The 20101-nt window shown below is 43.0% G+C and overlaps 3 protein-coding genes across 6 annotated transcripts in view; 1 reads left to right on the top strand and 2 right to left on the bottom strand.

The window, feature by feature from the left end:
• LOC118361895 (zinc finger protein 8-like) overlaps nt 1-20101 on the bottom strand; it is a 159995-nt gene that overhangs the window by 20776 nt on the left and 119118 nt on the right. The gene's annotated exons all lie outside the window — the stretch shown is intronic.
• On the bottom strand, nt 683-9029 carry LOC127905957 (zinc finger protein 629-like). The gene is made up of 3 exons (XM_035742113.2): nt 8759-9029; nt 6091-6221; nt 683-5885 (listed from the first exon to the last, which is right to left on the bottom strand). Exons 1-3 carry the CDS (start codon nt 9027-9029, stop codon nt 4611-4613), a joined length of 1677 nt encoding a protein of 558 aa, XP_035598006.1. The 3' UTR covers nt 683-4610.
• On the top strand, nt 9261-19990 carry LOC118361930 (oocyte zinc finger protein XlCOF29-like). Of its 2 annotated transcripts, none has more exons than XM_052485351.1 (3): nt 9261-9309; nt 17582-17712; nt 17920-19990. In XM_052485351.1, the coding sequence occupies exons 1-3, from the start codon at nt 9276-9278 to the stop codon at nt 19030-19032; spliced, it is 1278 nt and encodes a 425-aa protein (XP_052341311.1). In that variant the 5' UTR covers nt 9261-9275; the 3' UTR covers nt 19033-19990. The 2 variants fall into 2 exon arrangements, with proteins under 2 accessions (XP_052341311.1, XP_035598057.2); XM_035742164.2 differs by lacking the exon at nt 9261-9309 and adding an exon at nt 9838-13449.

Here is a 20101-nt window from a genome sequence, read left to right as displayed (position 1 = left end):
GCCCTAAGACAACAACATAGCAAGGCAGCAACACAACATGACAACAACATGGTACAAACATTATTGGCCACAGACAACAGCACAAAGTGCAAGAAGGTAGAGACAACGATACATCACACAAAGCAGCCACAACTGTCGGTAAGAGTGTCCATGAAGAGATGGAGATAAAACTGCCCAGTTTATAAATATATGGATGAGCAAAGTCAGAGCGGCATGGGCTAAGATGCAATAGATAGAAAACAGTATATACATATGAGATGAGTAATACACAATATGTACATATTATTAAAGTGACTAGTGTTCCATTTATTAAAGTGGCCAATGATTTCAAGTCTTGTGTATCCAGCAGCCTCTCTGTGTTAGTGATGGCTGTTTAACAGTCTGATAGTCTTGAGATAGAAGCTGTTTTTCAGTCTCTTGGTCTCAGCTTTGATGCACCTGTACTGTACTCGTCTTCTGAATGGTAGTGGGGTGAACAGGCAGTGGCTCGGGTGGTTGTTATCCTTGATCTTTTTGCCCTTCCTGTGACATTGGGTGCTGTAGGTGTCTTGGAGGGCAGGTAGTTTCCCCCTTTGATGCGTTGTGCAGACCCCCCTCACCCTCTGTAGAGCCCTGCGGTTGTGGGCGGTGCAGTTGCTGTACCAGGCAGTGATAAAGCCAGACAGGATGCTCTCAATTTTGCATCTGTAAAAGTTTGTGAGGGTTTTAGGTGACAAGCCAAATTTCTTAAGCCTCCTGAGAGGCGGTGTTGCACCTTCTTCGCCACACTGTCTGTGTGGGTGGACCATTTCAGTTTGTCAGTTATATGTACGCAGAGGAACTTTCCATCTTCTCCACTACTGTCCCATCAATGTGGATAGGGGGGTGCTTCCTCTGCTGTTTCCTGAAGTCCACGATCATCTCCTTTGTTTTCTTGACGTTAAGTGAGAGGTTGTTTTCTTGACACCACATTCCAAGAGCCCTCACCTCCTCCCTGTAGGCTGTCTCGTCGTTGTTGGTAATCAAGCCTACTACTGTTGTGTCATCTGCAAACTTGATGATTGAGTTGGGAGGCGTGCATGACCACGCAGTCATGGGTGAACAGGGAGTACAGGAGGGGGCTGGACTTGCCTAGGTAAATAAAGGTTAAATAAATCTGTAGACACATACATCTCGTGTTTGAGCCGTTGAATTGACTCTACTTTGTCTCTATACTGACATTTTTCTTGTTTGATTTCCTTGCGGAGGCTATGACTACTGTTTATTTTCTGCCATTCCCAGTTGCCTTGCCCTGGTTAAATGCGGTGGTACTCTCTTTCAGCTTCGTGCGAATGCTACCATCTATCCAGTTTCTGGTTAGGGTATATTTTAATAGTCACAGTGGGTACAACATCTCCTATACACTTCCTTATAATCTCACTCACCGAATCATAGTATACGTCTATATTAGAGTTGTCCCGAGATAGCTATGCATATTCATGGAATGAGGCTAGTAGCATAGCATCTCACTCCATTGAATGCAATCCTAATTTAATATTTTTTTTTAAAGATTACAATTAGGGATGCACTGATGACATTTTTGGCCGATACCGATATCCAATATTTGCCTTGCTCCAAAAAAACGATACCGATAACTGATAAACATTTTTAGCTACCTTTTATGCATTCTAGTACTGTTAAACAGTTGAAACACACACACTGACCAAATAGTTATTTTTTTGGCATTTACATGTCCCCATTACCAGTAAAACATAATCAAAACCTATTTCTTTCACTTACTTGCTGTGCTGTTTTGTTGTTCATTTGTTCAGTCTCAACCAGGATTTCATCATACATGTCAAGCTGTTTCAGCTCTGTCTGTCCGTGGCCTCTCTTCCTCGTTAACCTGACGATCTGTGTTGGCATTTCTGTTGAGCAGGTGTTTCAATGCCATGACAGGGTATCACGTCTGCTGCAGATGCAGTTGGGCTTATTTCTCGAGTCAGTTGTTCGAATGGAGCTCAGAGTGTTCATGTTTCCAAGTTTCAAACATGTTCTCAAATGCCATTGAAATGGCAGCAGCAGTATGAGAACCAGCACATTCTTGAGCATGCAATACGGCTTTCCTCTGTGCTGTTAGACTCATAATGCGGCTGACATCGCTGGTCCAAATGTCAGTCGTGAAGCTAATAGCAGTGCAAGTAGCTCATGGAGATGAGTTTCAACAATACTGTGTTACTCCGCTAGGGCAACATCTGAAAAATAACGCCTACTTGGTGGTGCGTCCCGGTGCTCGACCAGTCTGCGAAAGTCAACATCATCCACGATAGAGAATGGTTGATTGTCAAGGGCAATGAATTCCATTATCTTGGCGTTATTGGATTTCACCTTTGAGTGGTCTCGCTGAAATGTTCTTACTCTTTCAAATGACTGCTCATCTTGTTGACTGCTCGATCCACACAGCAGACATTGTGGGCTAGGTTAGGAATGCTGTGTTGCGCTATATTTTACATCATCTACCTATGTTATATAAGTATGCACGTCAGTTTTGACATCGGTTTTGCACATCGGCTTTAAACTAGACATCGGGCCAATGACGATGTTGGCATTTTTAGCTAATAGAGGCCGGTTCCGATATGCTTACCGAAATATCGTGCATCCCTAATTACAATAATGAGATGTATCCACCAGTTCAAAGAAAGTATAGGCGGGAGCTAGACAGCCTGCAGTGCCGCTTTGTGAACAACTACTCCCGTTGTTAGGGCAGAGAGACATGTATCTTGTCAGTATATCCATAATCTTTGGTAAATAGTGTACTGTCTTTTCTGTTTCTTCTTCTTCTTTGTGAATTTCCGGCAGACTAGATGCTGTGTTGCATATTGCTGTTTTTCACAGAACGGAGTGCAGTTTTCACATTTGGTCACAAAAAAGGGAATATTACACCATGATCTAACCCTGCACCTATACACTATCCCCAAAGATCCACCACCCCATCCCACTACTTTGGCCCCTTCTCTCAAAACTCCCTGCAGATGTTCTGCACTAAAATCTCTCACCCTAATATTTTTCTGCTGCAGCATAAATAAATATAAACCAATATAAATTGGTTTATACGCATTTTAGATAATTGACGTTAAAGATTAAGACAATTACAATTTTCATAACTTTTTTTCAAGAAATGATCAAATAGTTTGACAACCATGTTTGTAAGCTTTGAAATGGTATCAATCTCCAGACTGGCCTCATAGACCAGACATAACAGAGTTAAAGTAAATCCAGGTCACTCAAATTAGTATGATATGTTATGTTGGTATGGTAACATAAGATAGGTTACTTAAGGTGAAAAAACAATTGCAAAGCTGTGCAAAGTTGTCATCAAGGCAAAGGGTGGCTACTTTGAAGAATCTTCAACACTTTTTTGGTTACTACATGATATGTGTTATTTCATAGTTTTGACACCTTCACTATTATTCTACAATGTAGAAAATAGCTGTGCCGTTGAGGAAGCAAACACATGTGTAGTTGTTCTGTTCAGAACACAACCCTGCATCCCCGCCACCAAATTACTGTCGTTTACGAAATCCAAAAACAGTCCATTATAAATCGCAATCTGGGTAAAGTGGGCATAATCTGAAAGCTTGTTCAAACATGACTAGCTAAGTTATAAAATATGATCTTACAATGTTAGGCTTTCACAAGGTAATTCAGAGAAACGATTCGTAATTTTGGTGCGCATCGAAGGGAGTCATGAGTGCATTCAGGTGCATGTTCAGCGGTGAGTTTTCTTCACAATAAACAAACATAAGCTCGGTCTGTTCAGAAGAAGCCAGGGTATGACGACATGACATATTGTAACTGTACATCAAACATAGTGATCATAAACATTGAGTGATCTTAATTTACTGCATTTCCCTCAGTCAAAACCCATACAGCGCTTACCCATTCAGTGTTATACAGCTACCACGTTCCAATGTTTGCTTATTAGTGCCCAACTCTTGCCATTTTCAAACTGTATATGGTTACGTGTATTTAAGTGTTAAATACTCCATATAAAAACCACACATGCATGTCAACAAAAATTCTGTATGAACTTGATAAAACTGCATTCATTTTCTCATTAAGTAGTTGGAAGTAATGAAATAGGCATTTATAAACATATCGCTTACACAGTACAAACACAATATACAACAGACTTAAGGCTTGTAGATCACAAAATGCCTGGATGCATTATACAACCCAGGAATATTCAACACTGAAATCTATTATGGAAGGGAATACCTAGTCAGTTGTACAACTGAATGCCTTCAACTGAAATGTGTTCTGCATTTAACCCAACCCCTCTGTATTACTCGTTATTCCAAATGGGGTAGCCTAGTGGTTAGAGTGTTGGACTAGTAACCGGAAGGTTGCAAGTTCAAACCCCCGAGCTGACAAGGTACAAATCTGTCGTTCTGCCCCTGAACAGGCAGTTAACCCACTGTTCCTAGGCCGTCATTGAAGATAAGAATTTGTTCTTAACTGACTTGCCTAGTTAAATAAAGGTAAAATAAATAAATACATTTTTAAAATGCATCTGCGGATATTTTCTGCTGACAACAATGAAAATTAATCTTTGAATTTAATGCAGCATTTGATCTACATGTCAGAAGCGATCAAGTGGAATGGTTTTTCTGCTGGTGTATCCTGAGGTAGCTCCTCTCTGAGAACTTCTTCCCGCAGTGTGTACAGGCAAACGGCCGTTCTCCCGTGTGGACCTTCAGGTGCATCTTCAGGTTGCTAGCCTGGGCGAAGCGCATGTGACACTGGGGGCAGCTGTAGGGTTTCTCCCCTGTGTGGACCCTCTGGTGCCTCTTCAGGTGCCCAGCCTGGGCGAAGCGCATCTGACACTGGGCACAGCTGAAGGGTTTCTCCCCTGTGTGGACCCTCTGGTGCCTCTTCAGTTTACCAGCCTCGGTGAAACGCATGTGACACTGGGTACAGCTGAAGGGTTTCACCCCTGTGTGGACCCTCTGGTGGATCTCCACCTTCTGGAGGCAGCTGAAGCCTTTGTTACAGAACATGCAGAGGAACCGCTTCTCTTTACTACTGCTTGCTTCACCTCCCAAAACCTTGGCCCCTTGGTCATTTGAGTTCAAAACCTGATCAAAAAGAATGTGTGAATCGGAATGGTCCATCGACTTGGACAATGGGTTGCGATCCCTGAGCGCATGTAAAGGGGAGTGGGTCTCGATGCTTGGATTTGTCTCTAAGCTTTCCCTGTAATCTAACAAATCTCTGCCCTGTGAGTGTCCTTCCCCTAAGTGAGTATCGTCTACATTCCATGTCAGAGGAGCGTCGCCCTCCACTTTCACCTCATCTACCACTATAACCTCCCCTTTCTTATCTAGGCACCCTTCAGAGTATACACTACTACTGTACCGATTCCAGTCCCCTCTAGACTGATCAATCTGTGTTTCTAAATCCAAGGGCATGTTGTCAGGGTCCATCTCTGTTGTGTAGGAACAAGACGGATCATTTCCCGTCTCTAACGCGTAACCTGAGTCCCGATGGGAATGAATCTGGCTCGGGTTACCGTAAAGTAAATACTCTGAGCCGGGAGCAAGAGGACAGCTCAGTCGCCTCAGCCCCAGTCTCTCTGGGTCTGACCTGTGGTCAGATCTAGTGTGTAATAGCCTGTGTGTTACAGTTAAAGTATTGGTGTCTGTCTCTGACTTGAGGACAGCGTCCAGCGTTCCATTGACCTCCGTGATGCTGCGTCGGGTCCTTGGATGGGTCATGGTGGCGAGGTCCTCCGTGGCTACAAGGGGCGTCACGCCAGCCGCTGCTCCAGTCTCCAGCTTCATATCTCTGCTGTGCCGTGGGTCGTCTCCTTCAGTCCTGTCCTGTTTGACCTGAGATGATCCTCCAGAACCAGAAGCCTCTGCAGACTGACACATGAAGAGAGGAGGTTATTTATTACCGATTCAAGAGTAGCATTGGATAACAATGTCATCGGGAAGTTTCACAAGCTCCCCTATGGCAGATAAATAAGGATGTACATGTAATCAAATTAATAGTTGAGGGAAGCATTTCTGAAATAAACGGGCCACAATTGATGTACTGGACATTTTTATGTTACATTATGACACTAACCTCTATCACAATAACATGCTGGGTTGAAGATCCACTTCCCTCATCAACAGTGATTGGTTGGTCATCTCTCCATGTATTGTGTCCCGCTGGCTTCACAAAGCTCATGTAGCCTCCAGTGAGATGACCTTCACCTGAGAGAGTGATTGGGGGAAAAGAGGTGGTTAAAGTTAGGTACTGTAAATGCTCAATGCTATATTGTACACTATTGACACTGGCCATGTTCGAATATCCCTACTTTGATGCTGAAAGCTATCCTTTTCCATATTTTTAAGGAGTTGAAAGCTGCCCCCACCAGACTCAGCACCAAGGGAGAGGGAGGCCATAGCCGCATTTTGGAAGTGGTATGCGGTGATGGATGAGACGCTGCAGGGGTTGCCACTCCATCAACCTACCAGTCATCATCTCCTCATCCTCCTAAGGTGCATCTGTGGACAGGCTCCTCTCCCTCCCAGAAGGGTCCAGATGTAGGGGCGGGAGAAGGAGGTGACTTGTGTTTTACTTTCGACATTCAAAAATACACTTGCACATCAGAGCTATCTTGTTGCAGGTGCATGGTAACAATTAGATAAGTTAAAAATAAGGCCTCCCGAGTGGTGTAGTGGTTTAAGGCACTGCATCACAGTGCTGACGCGCCCCTGCATCATCCGGGTTAGGGGAGGGTTTGGCAGGCTGAGATTTCTCTAAAACGATGGAGGCGACTTATGGTAAAGAAATTACCATTCAATTCTCTAACAGCTCTGTCTCATCGTGCTCTAGCAACTCCTTGTGGCGGGCCGGGCGCCTGCAAGCTAACTTTGGTTGTCAGTTGGACGGTGTTTCCTCCGACAGATTGGTGAAGGCATAGTGCGGCTTGGCAGGGTCGTGTTTCGGAGGACGCATTGCTCTCGACCTTTGCCTCTCCCGAGTCTGTAGGGGAATTGCAGAGATGAGACAAGACCGCAACTACCAATTAGATATCACGAAATTGGGGAGAAAAATGCGTCCTCCGAAACAAGACCCTGCCAAGCCGCACTGCTCCTTGACACAATGCCTTCACCAATCATGTTGGTCCCATGTTTCATGAGCTGAAATAAAAAAGATAACAGAAATGTTCCATACACACAAAAAGCTTCTCTCAAATTGTGGACACATTTGTTTAAATCCCTGTTAATGAGTATTTCTCCTTTGCCAAGATAATCCATCCACGTCTAACAGGCCTCACAACCACAGACCATGCGTAACCATGCCAGCTCAGGATCTCCACATCAGTCTTCTTCACCTGAGATTGTCTGAGACCAGCCACCAGGACTGAGACCAGCAACCGAAGAATTTCTGCACAAACTGTCAGAAAAGTGGCCTTTTATAAAAACGGATTTCAGGCAATTCTACATGACTGGAGACTTTGGCAGAATATGTTTTAATACCGCACAAATTATCTTAAATGACAGGCTACTTTGATACGGACTAACTGAGAATCTGAAATCAATAAAAACGACAATATCTTGAATCCATCAATAGCCTAGGTGTGTGGAGCCGCATATTGTTGGCTACAATATGAGGAAATTAGTGCTAAAATGCTTTCCAGTTAAACTGATTTGTCCATCACCAGCTGGTGATGGGCGATGCAATCGTGCCAAAAGCCTTTCTCTCTCGTTTTACTTTGTAAAACAATATTTGAAAGTTGAAATGTTGGTAGCATACAGATCATTCTATGTTCAGCAGGAGCTATTTGCTTTTCAACCTGTGTTTTCCCGTGATTGTATTTGAAATATTGCTAAAGGCCTGTTTTGTCTGCATGCTGTTTATTCACTGACAGATTTGCCGTGCGTTCCCGCCTTATTAGGCAACACTCCACATCTATTATTTAAAAGAAGCTATTGGTCCTCTGTCTACATTTGTGTAGTAAGCTATTCTGAAATGATTTCTTTTTTTTGCTGAACAGACAGCAGTAACTTTAGAAAATATATTTCAATATATCAGGGGTGCTGCAGCTCCTCCAGAACCTTTCGCGTGACTATGCTTCTACAAGGAAATAAAGAGGCGCAACTCTGGAGAGATGAGGGAGGGAGATCATAGAAAGTTAATCACATTCTAGTTCGGAGAGAGATACAGGCACGCTTGTCACAGCCGCGGCCACACATTGGTCTCAAACATAGGTTACAATGTATACGCAAACCATAAACCTGGGCCTAACCTGAATACATACTTAGAATATCAGGCTCGGGCTGAAAATCTACTTTTTCACAGTATGTTGTTTGTTTGTTTGTGTGTGTGTGGTGGGGTGGACAGGAGAATCAACAAAGAGGCTACTTGTATGAACTTTGATCGCTTTTATTCAACATTTTTACATTGCAAAAAAGTCGAAATAATTTATGCCACGAGAGGCAGCAGATCCAACCAAATAGGTTCCGACACGAAACAGTCCAAAACAGCAAGGTGCCAGATCCTGCTCGTGCAGGATTCAGCTCAAATTAAACACTGATATAGATGAACATGGCACAAGTCATGGCAAAATGTGTAACAAACCCTCATTCTAAAACTAAATTTTTTTAGGGCCACCAAAAATCTACGACCGGACCTGTATTGCATACTATCCAAAAACTGACCAAGACCCAATTCTAGGTAACAAATCTGAACACATGCACAGAGGGAAACTGGCCCCACAGTCTCGGCCTTCTGCAAAATGTACCTCTTGCCATTCCTCTGTATTGGTCGAGGATCTTGACACTACTGGGACGACTGGCGCGGACGCGCTCTCTAATTGTCCTCTCTGCGCGCTCCCGTACCACCTTCAGTTCCAATAGCTGTAGTTTCCTCCGCAATGTCCTGTTTTCTTTCTGGCTTTGAGTTATTTCCAAACGAAACACTGCATAGTCGTCGTCTACGACTTTACAGATCTCTGCCACAGCTGCATTCGCTAGAACCTCCATGATGGAGGCTATTTGAGTGTGAAAAACCATTGTTAGCTAACGTTACTTAGATAACGTCTATCAACCAAGTCCTATCTCTAACGTGAATTAAAGACTACCTGAAGTATGTGATGTTGTGCCGTTAAATGAGTCATATTTTGAGTTCCAATGTGTTAATAAACGTGTAAATAACAACAATGCTAACGTGTAAATTGTTCTTGGTCAACGTTCACTTCCGGTTACGCACTGAAGATAAATTATTTTTGGTTGGCGTCATTGCTCAAAGGGTGTGGTTAAATGAAAAGCATTGCGCGCTGTTCTTTGAATTACGGTACTGTTTATTACATTACACATCAGTATTATGATTAGTATCTTTCAAGCTGAGAGCATATTTGTTTATTAAGAACAATGTGTTAGCAAGAATAGAGTAGGTATGTATAGAACGACTTTTCAATCTACATCACCTCAGTAAGTTAAATATTAAACGGTCCTTATTGTAGCCTAGGTTTACTGTATCGTCTTCTATGGTATATTGGCGATCACACAATTTAATGTGCATCCTGCCACCACAATTGCATCAACGTCATCCTTGTACACAACGTTCTTCAGTATACTCTGTTCGTCTGTACACACTTGAAACTTGGCCAAATCCATGGCAATTCTTACATTGCAGTGGTTCGGAGATGAAAGCTCTTACAGGGTGTCTCGCATTACCAAGCTTTACATGAATAGGTAAGGTTGGCCGTCAGGATTTGATAGCCCAAAAATTATTAGGGTCATAGAGGTTAGTTGGGGATTGGGTGAGTGGATGGGAGCAGTGAGGTTTGTACTTTCTTTTATTATAAATCCATGTTTAGTTTAAAAGCGACTCAAAACGCCGATTGGCAAGTGTTTTTCTGTTGCTCATTAGAAAAATTTGATTTCAGTCTTAGAAATGTTTTTTATTGACCGATTCCGCATTTTGTTAACGTTTGTCCTCCATGAGACACTGTAGACAACGAAGCCGATTTCACTTCCTCAAAATCTCCCTAAATAATCGAAGATAACTCAATAAATCTGTAATATTTTTTGACGTTTTTGGTTGCGCAATTTTACGTCTCACTAAGGTGTTTGGTGCAGTATTTCTCAAGTAAAAAAAGCGCAAGGTGTTGTAGTATGTAAACAAAGTCGGAGCTGCAGGGCAGTTCACCCCTTGTGACAAATGGATGTTCCAAACTCCGTTTTAGTCAAGACTGACTTTGCCACCAAAATTATCATATTTACACTGTGTAGTCAATTTTGACACTAGAATAACTGTTTCTGATTTATATAGATGCCACATACGCCGTTTTTCAAAGGGATCCGTTGCTTTTTAAAGGCAGTCGCTCTATAAGATAATATAGTAGCATCCCACTGGGCACAGATGTCGGTTCAACGTAATTCCATTGAAATTACGTGGAAACCACGTTGATTCATCCAATGTGTGCCCAGTCTGGTAGGGAGCGAACACTTGGTAGGGAACACTTGTGTTTGACCCGTCCCAAAATGGACCTGGGGCTTTCCCACCTGGATCCATATTTATACATATATATTTTTTAAATAATACATGTTTTAAAACCCGTTCCAAACGGACCCAAGGACAACTAACCCCATTCGGAACTGCTCGGATTCTGACCCGGTCCAATCTGAGTGAGGGAAGCAGCCGATATGTATTGGTCCCGGATCTGGTATTCAGGTAGAGGTGGATCTGTGAAGACCTCTAGCTCACACTCCAGTACAGTAGGTGGTGATGTATATAGAAACATACACTACTGTTCAAAAGTTTGGGATCACTTAGAAATGTCCTTGTTTTTGAAAGAAAAGCTATTTTTTTTGTCCATTAAAATAAATCAAATTGATCAGAAATACAGTGTAGACATTGAAAATGTTATGAATTACTATTGTAGCTGGAAACGGCAGATTGTTAATGGAATATCTACATAGGCATACAGAGGCCCTTATCAGCAACCATCACTCCTGTGTTCCAATAGCATGCTGTGTTAGCTAATCCAAGTTGATTCTTTTTTTAAAGGCTAAAGGATCAGATGGGGTCAAGTAGCGAGTGGAATGGTGATGAGGTTTTTTAATGGGTGTTGGATTAGTATGGCAATTTTTCAACGATGTGTAATGAACTCGCACTCCAAAACAGTAGTTGGAAACACGGAGCTAGATAAGAGGAATACATGAATAGAGGAGACCGTGACCAACGGACGTAATATTTTGGGGAGAGCTTTTGCAGAGATGGGGATGATGGTTGGAAGAGCGCACTTGTTTGAAATTGAAAAGCGTTTCGGTAGATTTTGATGAAGAATAACATCAAGACGAAGCAGCTGCTTTATAAGTGGGATGCACTGTTGAGCGCTGATTGTACGGAGATTGTGACAGCCGGTTTTATGACGTCCCTTTAGAAAGCTAGAACAAGATGTATGTCAGGAGCAGTGCAGTATTATCACAAGGAGACGTTTACTTGCAACATGGAGGAGGAATGGAGGGGAAAAAGAGAGGCAGAGGAGGTCTGAGAGAGGAAGGAAGATGGTGAGCTTGAGTCGGTTAAAAATGGCGGGAAAAAGGGAGATGGTTTGTTCAAGAAGAATGGAAGAAAGTGTAAGCAGAGTGAGCTGAAGAGAATGCGGGTTGAGTATCTGAGGTGGTAGGTGTGGTGAAGTTCTCGGAGTCTGTGGCTTGCACACAGGGTCAGGATAAAGATGAGTCTGACAGTAGGAGTGAAGTTTTTGGAAAAAGTGGACCCTTGCCTTTTGGCTGATCAATTTGTGGGTTCAGGGTGAGTGAAAACAGAGTTGGGTACTGTGGAATCACTGAGGGTAACCAGATGTGGTCTTGTGATAATTGTTTGTGTTTCTACTGGTCAGAGGGAGAAGGCGCTTGGATTTAAATGAATTGGGGCAAGAAATGTGAATTTTTTCACTCAAGAAAAAGGTGCCAATGAAAGGAGTGATTACTGGGGTAGTAGTAACTGTAAAAGTTGACCAACTGAAGGGGAAGATAACCGGTGTTTGTGATGCTCGTCGTTTGGTGCGACGCAGACAGGGTGGTGAGAGTGGGGAAACAGAAGAGTTATTTTATTGTGTGTTTGAAGTTGAGTCTTTGCCCGACAAAGTGATGTTAGGATATATAAGTTATCCTGTATGAGCTTTTGTGCCAAATACATTACGTTGTTACATGTGTCAAGCTTATGGGCATGTGGCAGGAGTGTGTAGGAGGGAGGTTCCTAAGTGTGAGAAGTGTGCTGAAGGGCATGTGACAAAGGAATGTGTAGCATTGGGGAAAGTAGTGGTATGTGTTAATTGTAGGGTTGCCCATGGGGCTGGAGATCAGAAATGTCCCATGCGAGAGACTCAGGTTGAGGTTTCCAGGGTTACAGTAGTGCAGAAGTTGTCATATGCTGAGGCAGTGAAGAAAATAGAGGAAGGTAGGTCAAAGGGGAGGGATCCTGAGAGGAGTGGCGAGAGTAGTAGATCTGTACCAGTACAGAGGGGTAGGCCAATAAGGGATATATGTTTCAGTAAGATTAGATTTTTTAGCAAAGGTTATCAACTGTACAGCAGGGATGGAACATAAATCACAGAAAATTGAGGTTGTGGTGGCAGCTGCAGAGAGGTATTTGGGTGTGCGACTTGACATCAGAAGAGTTTTTGGGTGTGTTGAGTGGTGATGTTCCATCCTTTCAGATTGTTGGCATGAGGTAGGACTAATTAGATTTAAGTGGAGTAGAGTGGTGTTTATTATTATTATTTGTGATTTTAGTGTTTGATGGTGGGGTATTTGTAAAAACAATTTCAAGCAAAGTATAATGGAGTTGTACTCCAGTCTAGTAGGTTACAGTAACACAACATATTGAGAGCCAACCGCCGTTAAATCTCGTCGAAGGGGAGGCCGTGAATGGCCCACACTCCAGTACAGTAGGTGGCGTTGTATGCACCTCACGGTTGCGATCCGCCAATAATTTATCTTCTGTGCGTAAACGGAAGTGAGCGGTGACCAAGAATAATTTCCACGTTACCATTTTTGTTGTTATTTAGACGTTTATTAACACTCTGGGACTCAAAATATGATACATTTAACTGTACAGCATCACACGTTTACCTCGGGTAGTCTTTAATTCACGTTGGAGACAGGACTTGGTTGATCTACGTTGTCTAGGTAACGTTATCTAGATGCTAATGTTAGCTAACAATGGCTACCTGTATGATTTTTCACACTCAAATAGCCTCCATCATGGAGGTGCTAGCGAATGCAGCCGTGGCAGATATCTGTAAACTCGTAGACGACGACTATGCAGTGTTTCGTTTGGAAATAACTCAAAGCCAGAAAGAAAACAGGGCATTGCGGAGGAAACTTCAACTGCTGGAACTGAAGGTGGCACGGGAGCGCGTCCTCGCCAGTCGTCCAAGTAGTGTCAAGATCCTCGACAGACACAGAGGAATGGCAAGAGGTACGTTTTGCAGGAGGCTGCGGGGCCTGTCGCCCCGTTTCTCTCTGCGCATGTGTGACCTTAGATGCGTTATTAACCAGCATTCGGTCTTGTTCAGTTTTTGGATAGTTGCAATAATTCCCATGATTAATTAGCCAGATCTAATCAGATTATTTATTTACTGCATGTACATTTATTTACTCATCGAAAATAAAATAATGCATGGGACATAATCAATCTCTAATTAGTATATCAAGGAGGTATGCGTGTTATCTTACATCCCTGCCAATTCTAGACACTTTCCGTATACCTATATTTTTGTACTAAATAGTATGCAAAAAAAGAGAGTACTCCGAATGCGTCATCTAATGTGCGATTGACTCCCGCCATTCGTTTATATCGGTACAACGCAACAATTTTTCTGATTATCAGCTGTTGTCAAACACTCGAGTCAGAAAAGTGGAGTGAATTGTACTAGTTAAAACGCCGAAATAAGTATACCGTTTAAGTATGTAGTATGCTAGTATTGGTATTTGGATTCGACCAGTGTCAATAGTAGTAATGACCGATATGACATTTTTGGCTGATACAGATATGATATTTTCCTTGACAAAAAAAATAAATGCAGATAACCCGATATTTAAAATATTTGCATCCTTTTAAGCGTTCTAATACAGGTAAACAGTTACACACACGGACACAGCGGTCTAAGGCACTTCATCTCATTACAAGAGGCGTAACAACAGTCCCTGGTTCGAATCCAGGCTGTATCACATCCTGCCGTGGTTGGGAGTCCCATAGGGCGGCGCACAATTGGCCCAGCGTCGTCCGGGTCGTCATTGTAAATAAGAATTTGTTCTTAACTGACTTGCCTAGTTACATCAAGGTTACACCACACTGTTCAAATGTTATTTTGTTGGCATTTACGTATGTCCCCATTACCAGTAAAACATAATAAAAACCTATTTATTTCACTTACTTGCTGTGCTGTTTCATTGTTCATAATAATAATAATAATATATGCCATTTAGCTGACGCTTTTATCCAAAGCGACTTACAGTCATGTGTGCATACATTCTACGTATGGGTGGTCCCGGGAATCGAACCCACTACCCTGGCGTTACAAGCGCCATGCTCTACCAACTGAGCCACAGAAGGACCACATTCATTTGTTGAGTCATTTTATTCTCAACCAGGATTTCTATGGAACGCCGTTTGGGTCTTTGTGAGTCAAAAAAGATATGTCAAATGACACTATTTGACCAATCAGGACCTGAATATGACTGCACGTCACATAATTTAACACGTTCATTCGTTTTTTACGTAGTTATTACACTATGAGTTATTTCAGTATTTCATATGTCACAATGATTCAACAATACATATGCTATAATGCTGGTGAAGTCTCACACACCTACAGTGCTGGTCATTAAAAAACAAGCTAGCAAGCTCAAAAACATAGCAAAATGACAATCTGTTTCAGTAGCTATAGTTAGCTAGCTAACTAAACTCAGCAAAAAAAGAAACGTCCTCACTGTCAACTGCGTTTATTTCCAGCAAACTTAACATGTGTAAATATTTGTATGAACATAAGATTCAACAACTGAGGCATAAACTGAACAAGTTCCACAGACATGTGACTAACAGAACTTGAATAATGTGTCCCTGAACAAAGGGAACAAAATCAAAAGTAACAGTCAGTATCTTGTGTGGCCAACAGCTGCATTAAGTACTGCAAAGCATCTCCTCATGGACTGCACCATATTTCCCAGTTCTTGCTGTGAGATGTTACCCCACTCTTCCACCAAGGCACCTGCAAGTTCCGGGACATTTCTTGGGGGAATGGCCCTAGCCCTCACCCTCCGATCCAACAGGTCCAAGACATGCTCAATGGGATTGAGATCCGGGCTCTTCACTGGCAATGGCAGAACACTGACATTCCTGTCTTGCAGGAAATCACGCACAGAACGAGCAGTATGGCTGGTGGCATTGTCATGCTGGAGGGTAATGTCAGGTTGAGCCTGCAGGAAGGGTACCACATGAGGGAGGAGGATGTCTTCTCTGTAACGCACAACGTTGAGATTGCCTGCAATGACAACAAGCTCAGTCCAATGATGCTGTGACGCACCGCCCCAGACCATGATGGACCCTCCACCTCCAAATCGATCCCGCTCCAGAGTACAACAGGCATAGGTGTAACGCTCATTCCTTCGACGATAAACACGAATCCGACCATCACCTCTGGTGAGACAAAACCGCGACTCATCTGTGAAGAGTACTTTTTGCCAGTCCTGTTTGGTCCAGCGACGGTGGGTTTGTCCCCATAGGCGACGTTGTTGCCGGTGATGTCTGGTGAGGACCTGGCTTACAACAGGCCTACAAGCCCTCAGTCCAGCCTCTCTCAGCCTATTGCGGAAAGTCTGAGCACTGATGGAGAGATTGTGCGTTCCTGGTGTAAGTTAGGCAGTTGTTGTTGCCATCCTGTACCTGTCCTGCAGGTGTAATGTTCGGATGTACCAATCCTGTACAGGTGTTGTTACAGGACGATCAGCTGTTCGTCCTTTTTCCCTGTAGCGCTGTCTTAGGCGTCTCAGAGTACGGACATTGCAATGTATTGCCCTGGCCACATTTGCAGTCCTCTTGTCTGCTTGCAGCATGCCTAAGGTACGTTCACGCAGATGAACAGGGACCCTGGGCATCTTTCTTTTGGTGTTTTTCAGAGTCAGTAGAAAGGCGTCTTTAGTGTCCTAAGTTTTCATAACTGTGACCTTAATTGTCTACCGTCTGTAAGCTGTTAGTGTCTTAATGACCGTTCCACAGGTGCATGTTCATTAATTGTTTGTAGTTCATTGAACAAACATGGGAAACAGTGTTTAAACCCTTTACAATGAAGATCTGTGAAGTTATTTGGATTTTTACGAATTATCTTTGAAAGACAAGGTCCTGAAAAGGGGACGTTTCTTTTTTTGCTGAGTTTATATAGCTAGGTGTCATCATCTAAAATACCCCTAATTTATAAGACAGTTCTTATTTGATTAATGGTGGTCGGACCCATCTAGGTGAAGCTAGCCACAATAAGGATTAGCCACAATAGTGGACTTTGCGGTTATCCTTCAAAATAAAAGTATGGCACAATTCTACTGTTTATATTCATTTGCATCACTGTCAATTACATACTTTTATTTTTAAGGCAAACCGCAAACTCCACTATTGTGCTTAATTCTTATTGTGGCTAGCTTCACAACACATAACCCGGTCCGGTTGAGCATCACTTGCCAGATGAAGGTAGCTGGCTGCTTATAAAGTTAGCTTTGGTTAACAGCGTTAAGTAGCTGGCTAGTTATTTATTTTCATAAACTGAAGTTAAATTTCAATAGGTGAATAACAAGTGGCAACCTAGTTAATACTTACTCACAAGGATTCCTAAATCATTGCCAAGAATAATGAAAATGACTGCAGTTTCTTCTGGTCATTGTGTTCAGGCTGGTTGTATTGGTACAAAGCTAAAGCTAGCTACCCCAGATGTTGCGGTCAAAAAAATGATACTTTATTACCAACGCGGTATTGTAAACACATCGTTCGTGGTCGGTGTTTTCTTGTTTGCAGACTTTTTTGTACAGCTTTGACAGTGCTACTTTATCTTTTTTGACATGCAAATACCCAAACAGCTTTCCACAGTATGCATGTAATAGCAGTGACACTATTACTGTGTAACTCCGGTAGGGCAACATCTGAAAAATAGCGTACTTGGTTTGTAGTGTGTACCGGTGCTTGACCAGTCGGCGAAAGCCAACATCGCCCACGACAGGGAACGGTTGATTGTCAAGGGCAATGAATTCCATTATCTTGGCTTTAATGGATTTCGCCTTTGAGTTGTCTCACTGAAATTGTATTACTCTTTCAAATGACTGCTCGACGTGGCGTCATTATGTCATGTACCTACGTTATATTGGTATGCACGGTAGCTTTGACATGGGCTTTTAACATCGCCGTTAAACTAGACATTGGGCTGATACCGATGTTGGCATTTTTAGCTAATACCGGTCGACGTTCACCGATATCTCGTGCATCCCTAGTCAATAGTGTACAATATACCGTTGAGCATTGACAGTAGTTAACCTAACCACATATTTTCCCCCAATCACACTGTCAGGTGAAGGACATCAAACTGGAGGCCACAGGAGCTTTGTGAAGCCAGCAGGACGCAATACATGGAGAGATGACCAACCAATCACTGTTGATGAGGGGAGTGGAACCTCAACCCAGCACGTTATTGTGATAGAGGTTAGTGTAATTGTTGCATATAAAATGTTACTTTGAACAGCATATCAAATGTGGGCAGTTTATTTCAGAAAGGCTCCCCTCAGCTATTCACTTCCTTACATGTACATCCTTATTTATCTGCCATATGGGGAGCTTGTGAGACTTCCCTACGACATTGTTATCCTTTACAAATCATGTACCGGTAATAACCTCCTCTTCTTGTGTCAGTCTGTAGATGCAGAGGCTGCAGGGCCTGGGGTCAAGCTGGAGAGGTCTGAAGGAGAGGAACCAGGTCAAAGCAGAGACATCCAGACTGGAGTGCTCCCTGTAGCCACAGAGGACCCCACCACCATGCCGCCCAGAACCCGACGCAGCATCACAGCGGTCAATGGAACGCCGACCGCTGTCCTCAAGTCCGAGACAGACACTGAGACCATAACTGTAACACAAAGGCTTTCACAAACAGGATCTGACCACAGATCAGATCCAGAGAGACTGGGGATGGGGCCACTGGGCTGTCCTCCTGCCCCTGGCTCAGAGTACTTACCAGTATTTCACCAGAGCCAGAAGACTGTTAATTCCTGTGGAAATACTGATGGTGATGCGTTAGACACTGGCGGTGATGATCTGTCTTGTTTTTACACGACAGAGATGGACCCTGCCAACATATCCTTGGGTTTAGAGACACAGACTGATCTTTCTAGAGGGGACTGGAACCGATACAGTAGTAGTGTATACTCTGAAGGGTGCCTAGATAAGAAAGGGGAGGTTATAGCGGTAGATGAGGTGAAAGTGGAGGGCGATGCTCCTCTTACATGGAATGCAGATGAGACTCACTTAGGAGAAGGACACTCACAAGGCAGAGATTTCTTAGATTACAGGGAAAGCTTAGAGACAAATCCAAATGTCTCGAGCAACTCCCCTTTACACACGCTCAGTGATCGTGCCCCAGTGTCCACGTCGAAGGGGCCTTCCGATTCACACGGCATCCTTTTCGATCAGGTATTGAACTCAAACAACAGGGCTACAGCCCAGGCTCACGGAAGGGGAGCAACATCAGGCAGTAGTAAAGAGAAACGATTCCTCTGCATGTTCTGTAACAAAGGTTTCAGCTGCCTCCAGAAGGTGGAGATCCACCAGAGGGTCCACACAGGTGTGAAACCCTTCAGCTGTACCCAATGTGATATGCGCTTTGCTGAGGCTGGCAGCCTGAAGAGGCACCAGAGGGTCCACACAGGGGAGAAACCCTACAGCTGTACCCAGTGTCACATGCGCTTCACCCAGGCTGGCAGCCTGAAGAGGCACCTGAAGGTCCACATGGGAGAAAGGCTGTTCGCCTGAGGTTCTCAGAGAGGAGCTACCTCAGGATACCCTAGCAGAAAAACTATTCCACTTCCATAGCTTATTACGTTTAGATCAAACCCTGCATTAAAGACAAAGATTAATTTTCATTGTAGTGAGCAGAAAAGATCCACAGATGCATTTCGAATAACGAGAGTAAAAGATTTCATTGTTGAATATTGTATCCAGACATTGTGTGATATACACTTGAGTGTACAAAACATCAAGAACACATTGCTATTATCGAGTTGCACCCCCCCTTTTGCCCTCAAAACAACCTCAATTAGTCGGACATGGACTCGAAAGCGTTCTACAGGGATGCTGGCCCATGCTGACTCTAATGCTTCCGACAGTTATCAAGTTGGATGTATGTCCTTTAGGTGGTGGACCATAATTGATACACACACGGATAACTGTTGAGCGTGGAAAACGCAGCAGCGTTGCAATTCTTGACACAAACCGGTGCGCCTGGCACCTACGACCATACCTCCTTCAATGGCACTTACATATTTTGTCTTTCTCATTCACCCTCTGAATGGCACACATACACAATCCATTTCTCAATTGTCTCCAGGCTTAAAAATCCTTCTTTAACCTGTCTCCTCCCCTTCATATACACTGATTGAAGTGGATTTAACAGCTAACATCAATAAGACATAGCTTTCACTTGGTCACTTTGTCATGGAATGAGCAGGTGTTCTTAATGTTTTGTATACTCAGTGTATAAAGAACATAAGCCTAAAAAGTCTACTTATTGTATGTGTACTGTGTAGGCTAAATGATGTTCACATATGCCTATTACATTACATCCATTGAACTGCTTTCCCAAGACACTTTTAATTAATACAATTTATCAAGTTCATGCAGATTTTTAGTTGAGACCTGTATATGTGGTTTTCATATGGTGTATTTAACACTTATGTTTAATGAACATAAAATTACATTTTTCTAAGGCGATCATTGAGACTCTTTAGTATACATCACATCTGATTTCACCCTACTCTGCATAAACAGAACTTTATGACCACAATATACACTTGCTAAATATACCCACACACTAACAAACACT

The sequence above is a fragment of the Oncorhynchus keta genome, chromosome 29 (genome assembly GCF_023373465.1).
Source record: "Oncorhynchus keta strain PuntledgeMale-10-30-2019 chromosome 29, Oket_V2, whole genome shotgun sequence".
Taxonomy (NCBI): Eukaryota; Metazoa; Chordata; class Actinopteri; order Salmoniformes; family Salmonidae; genus Oncorhynchus; species Oncorhynchus keta.
This window is presented reverse-complemented; position numbering and strand designations above follow the sequence as displayed.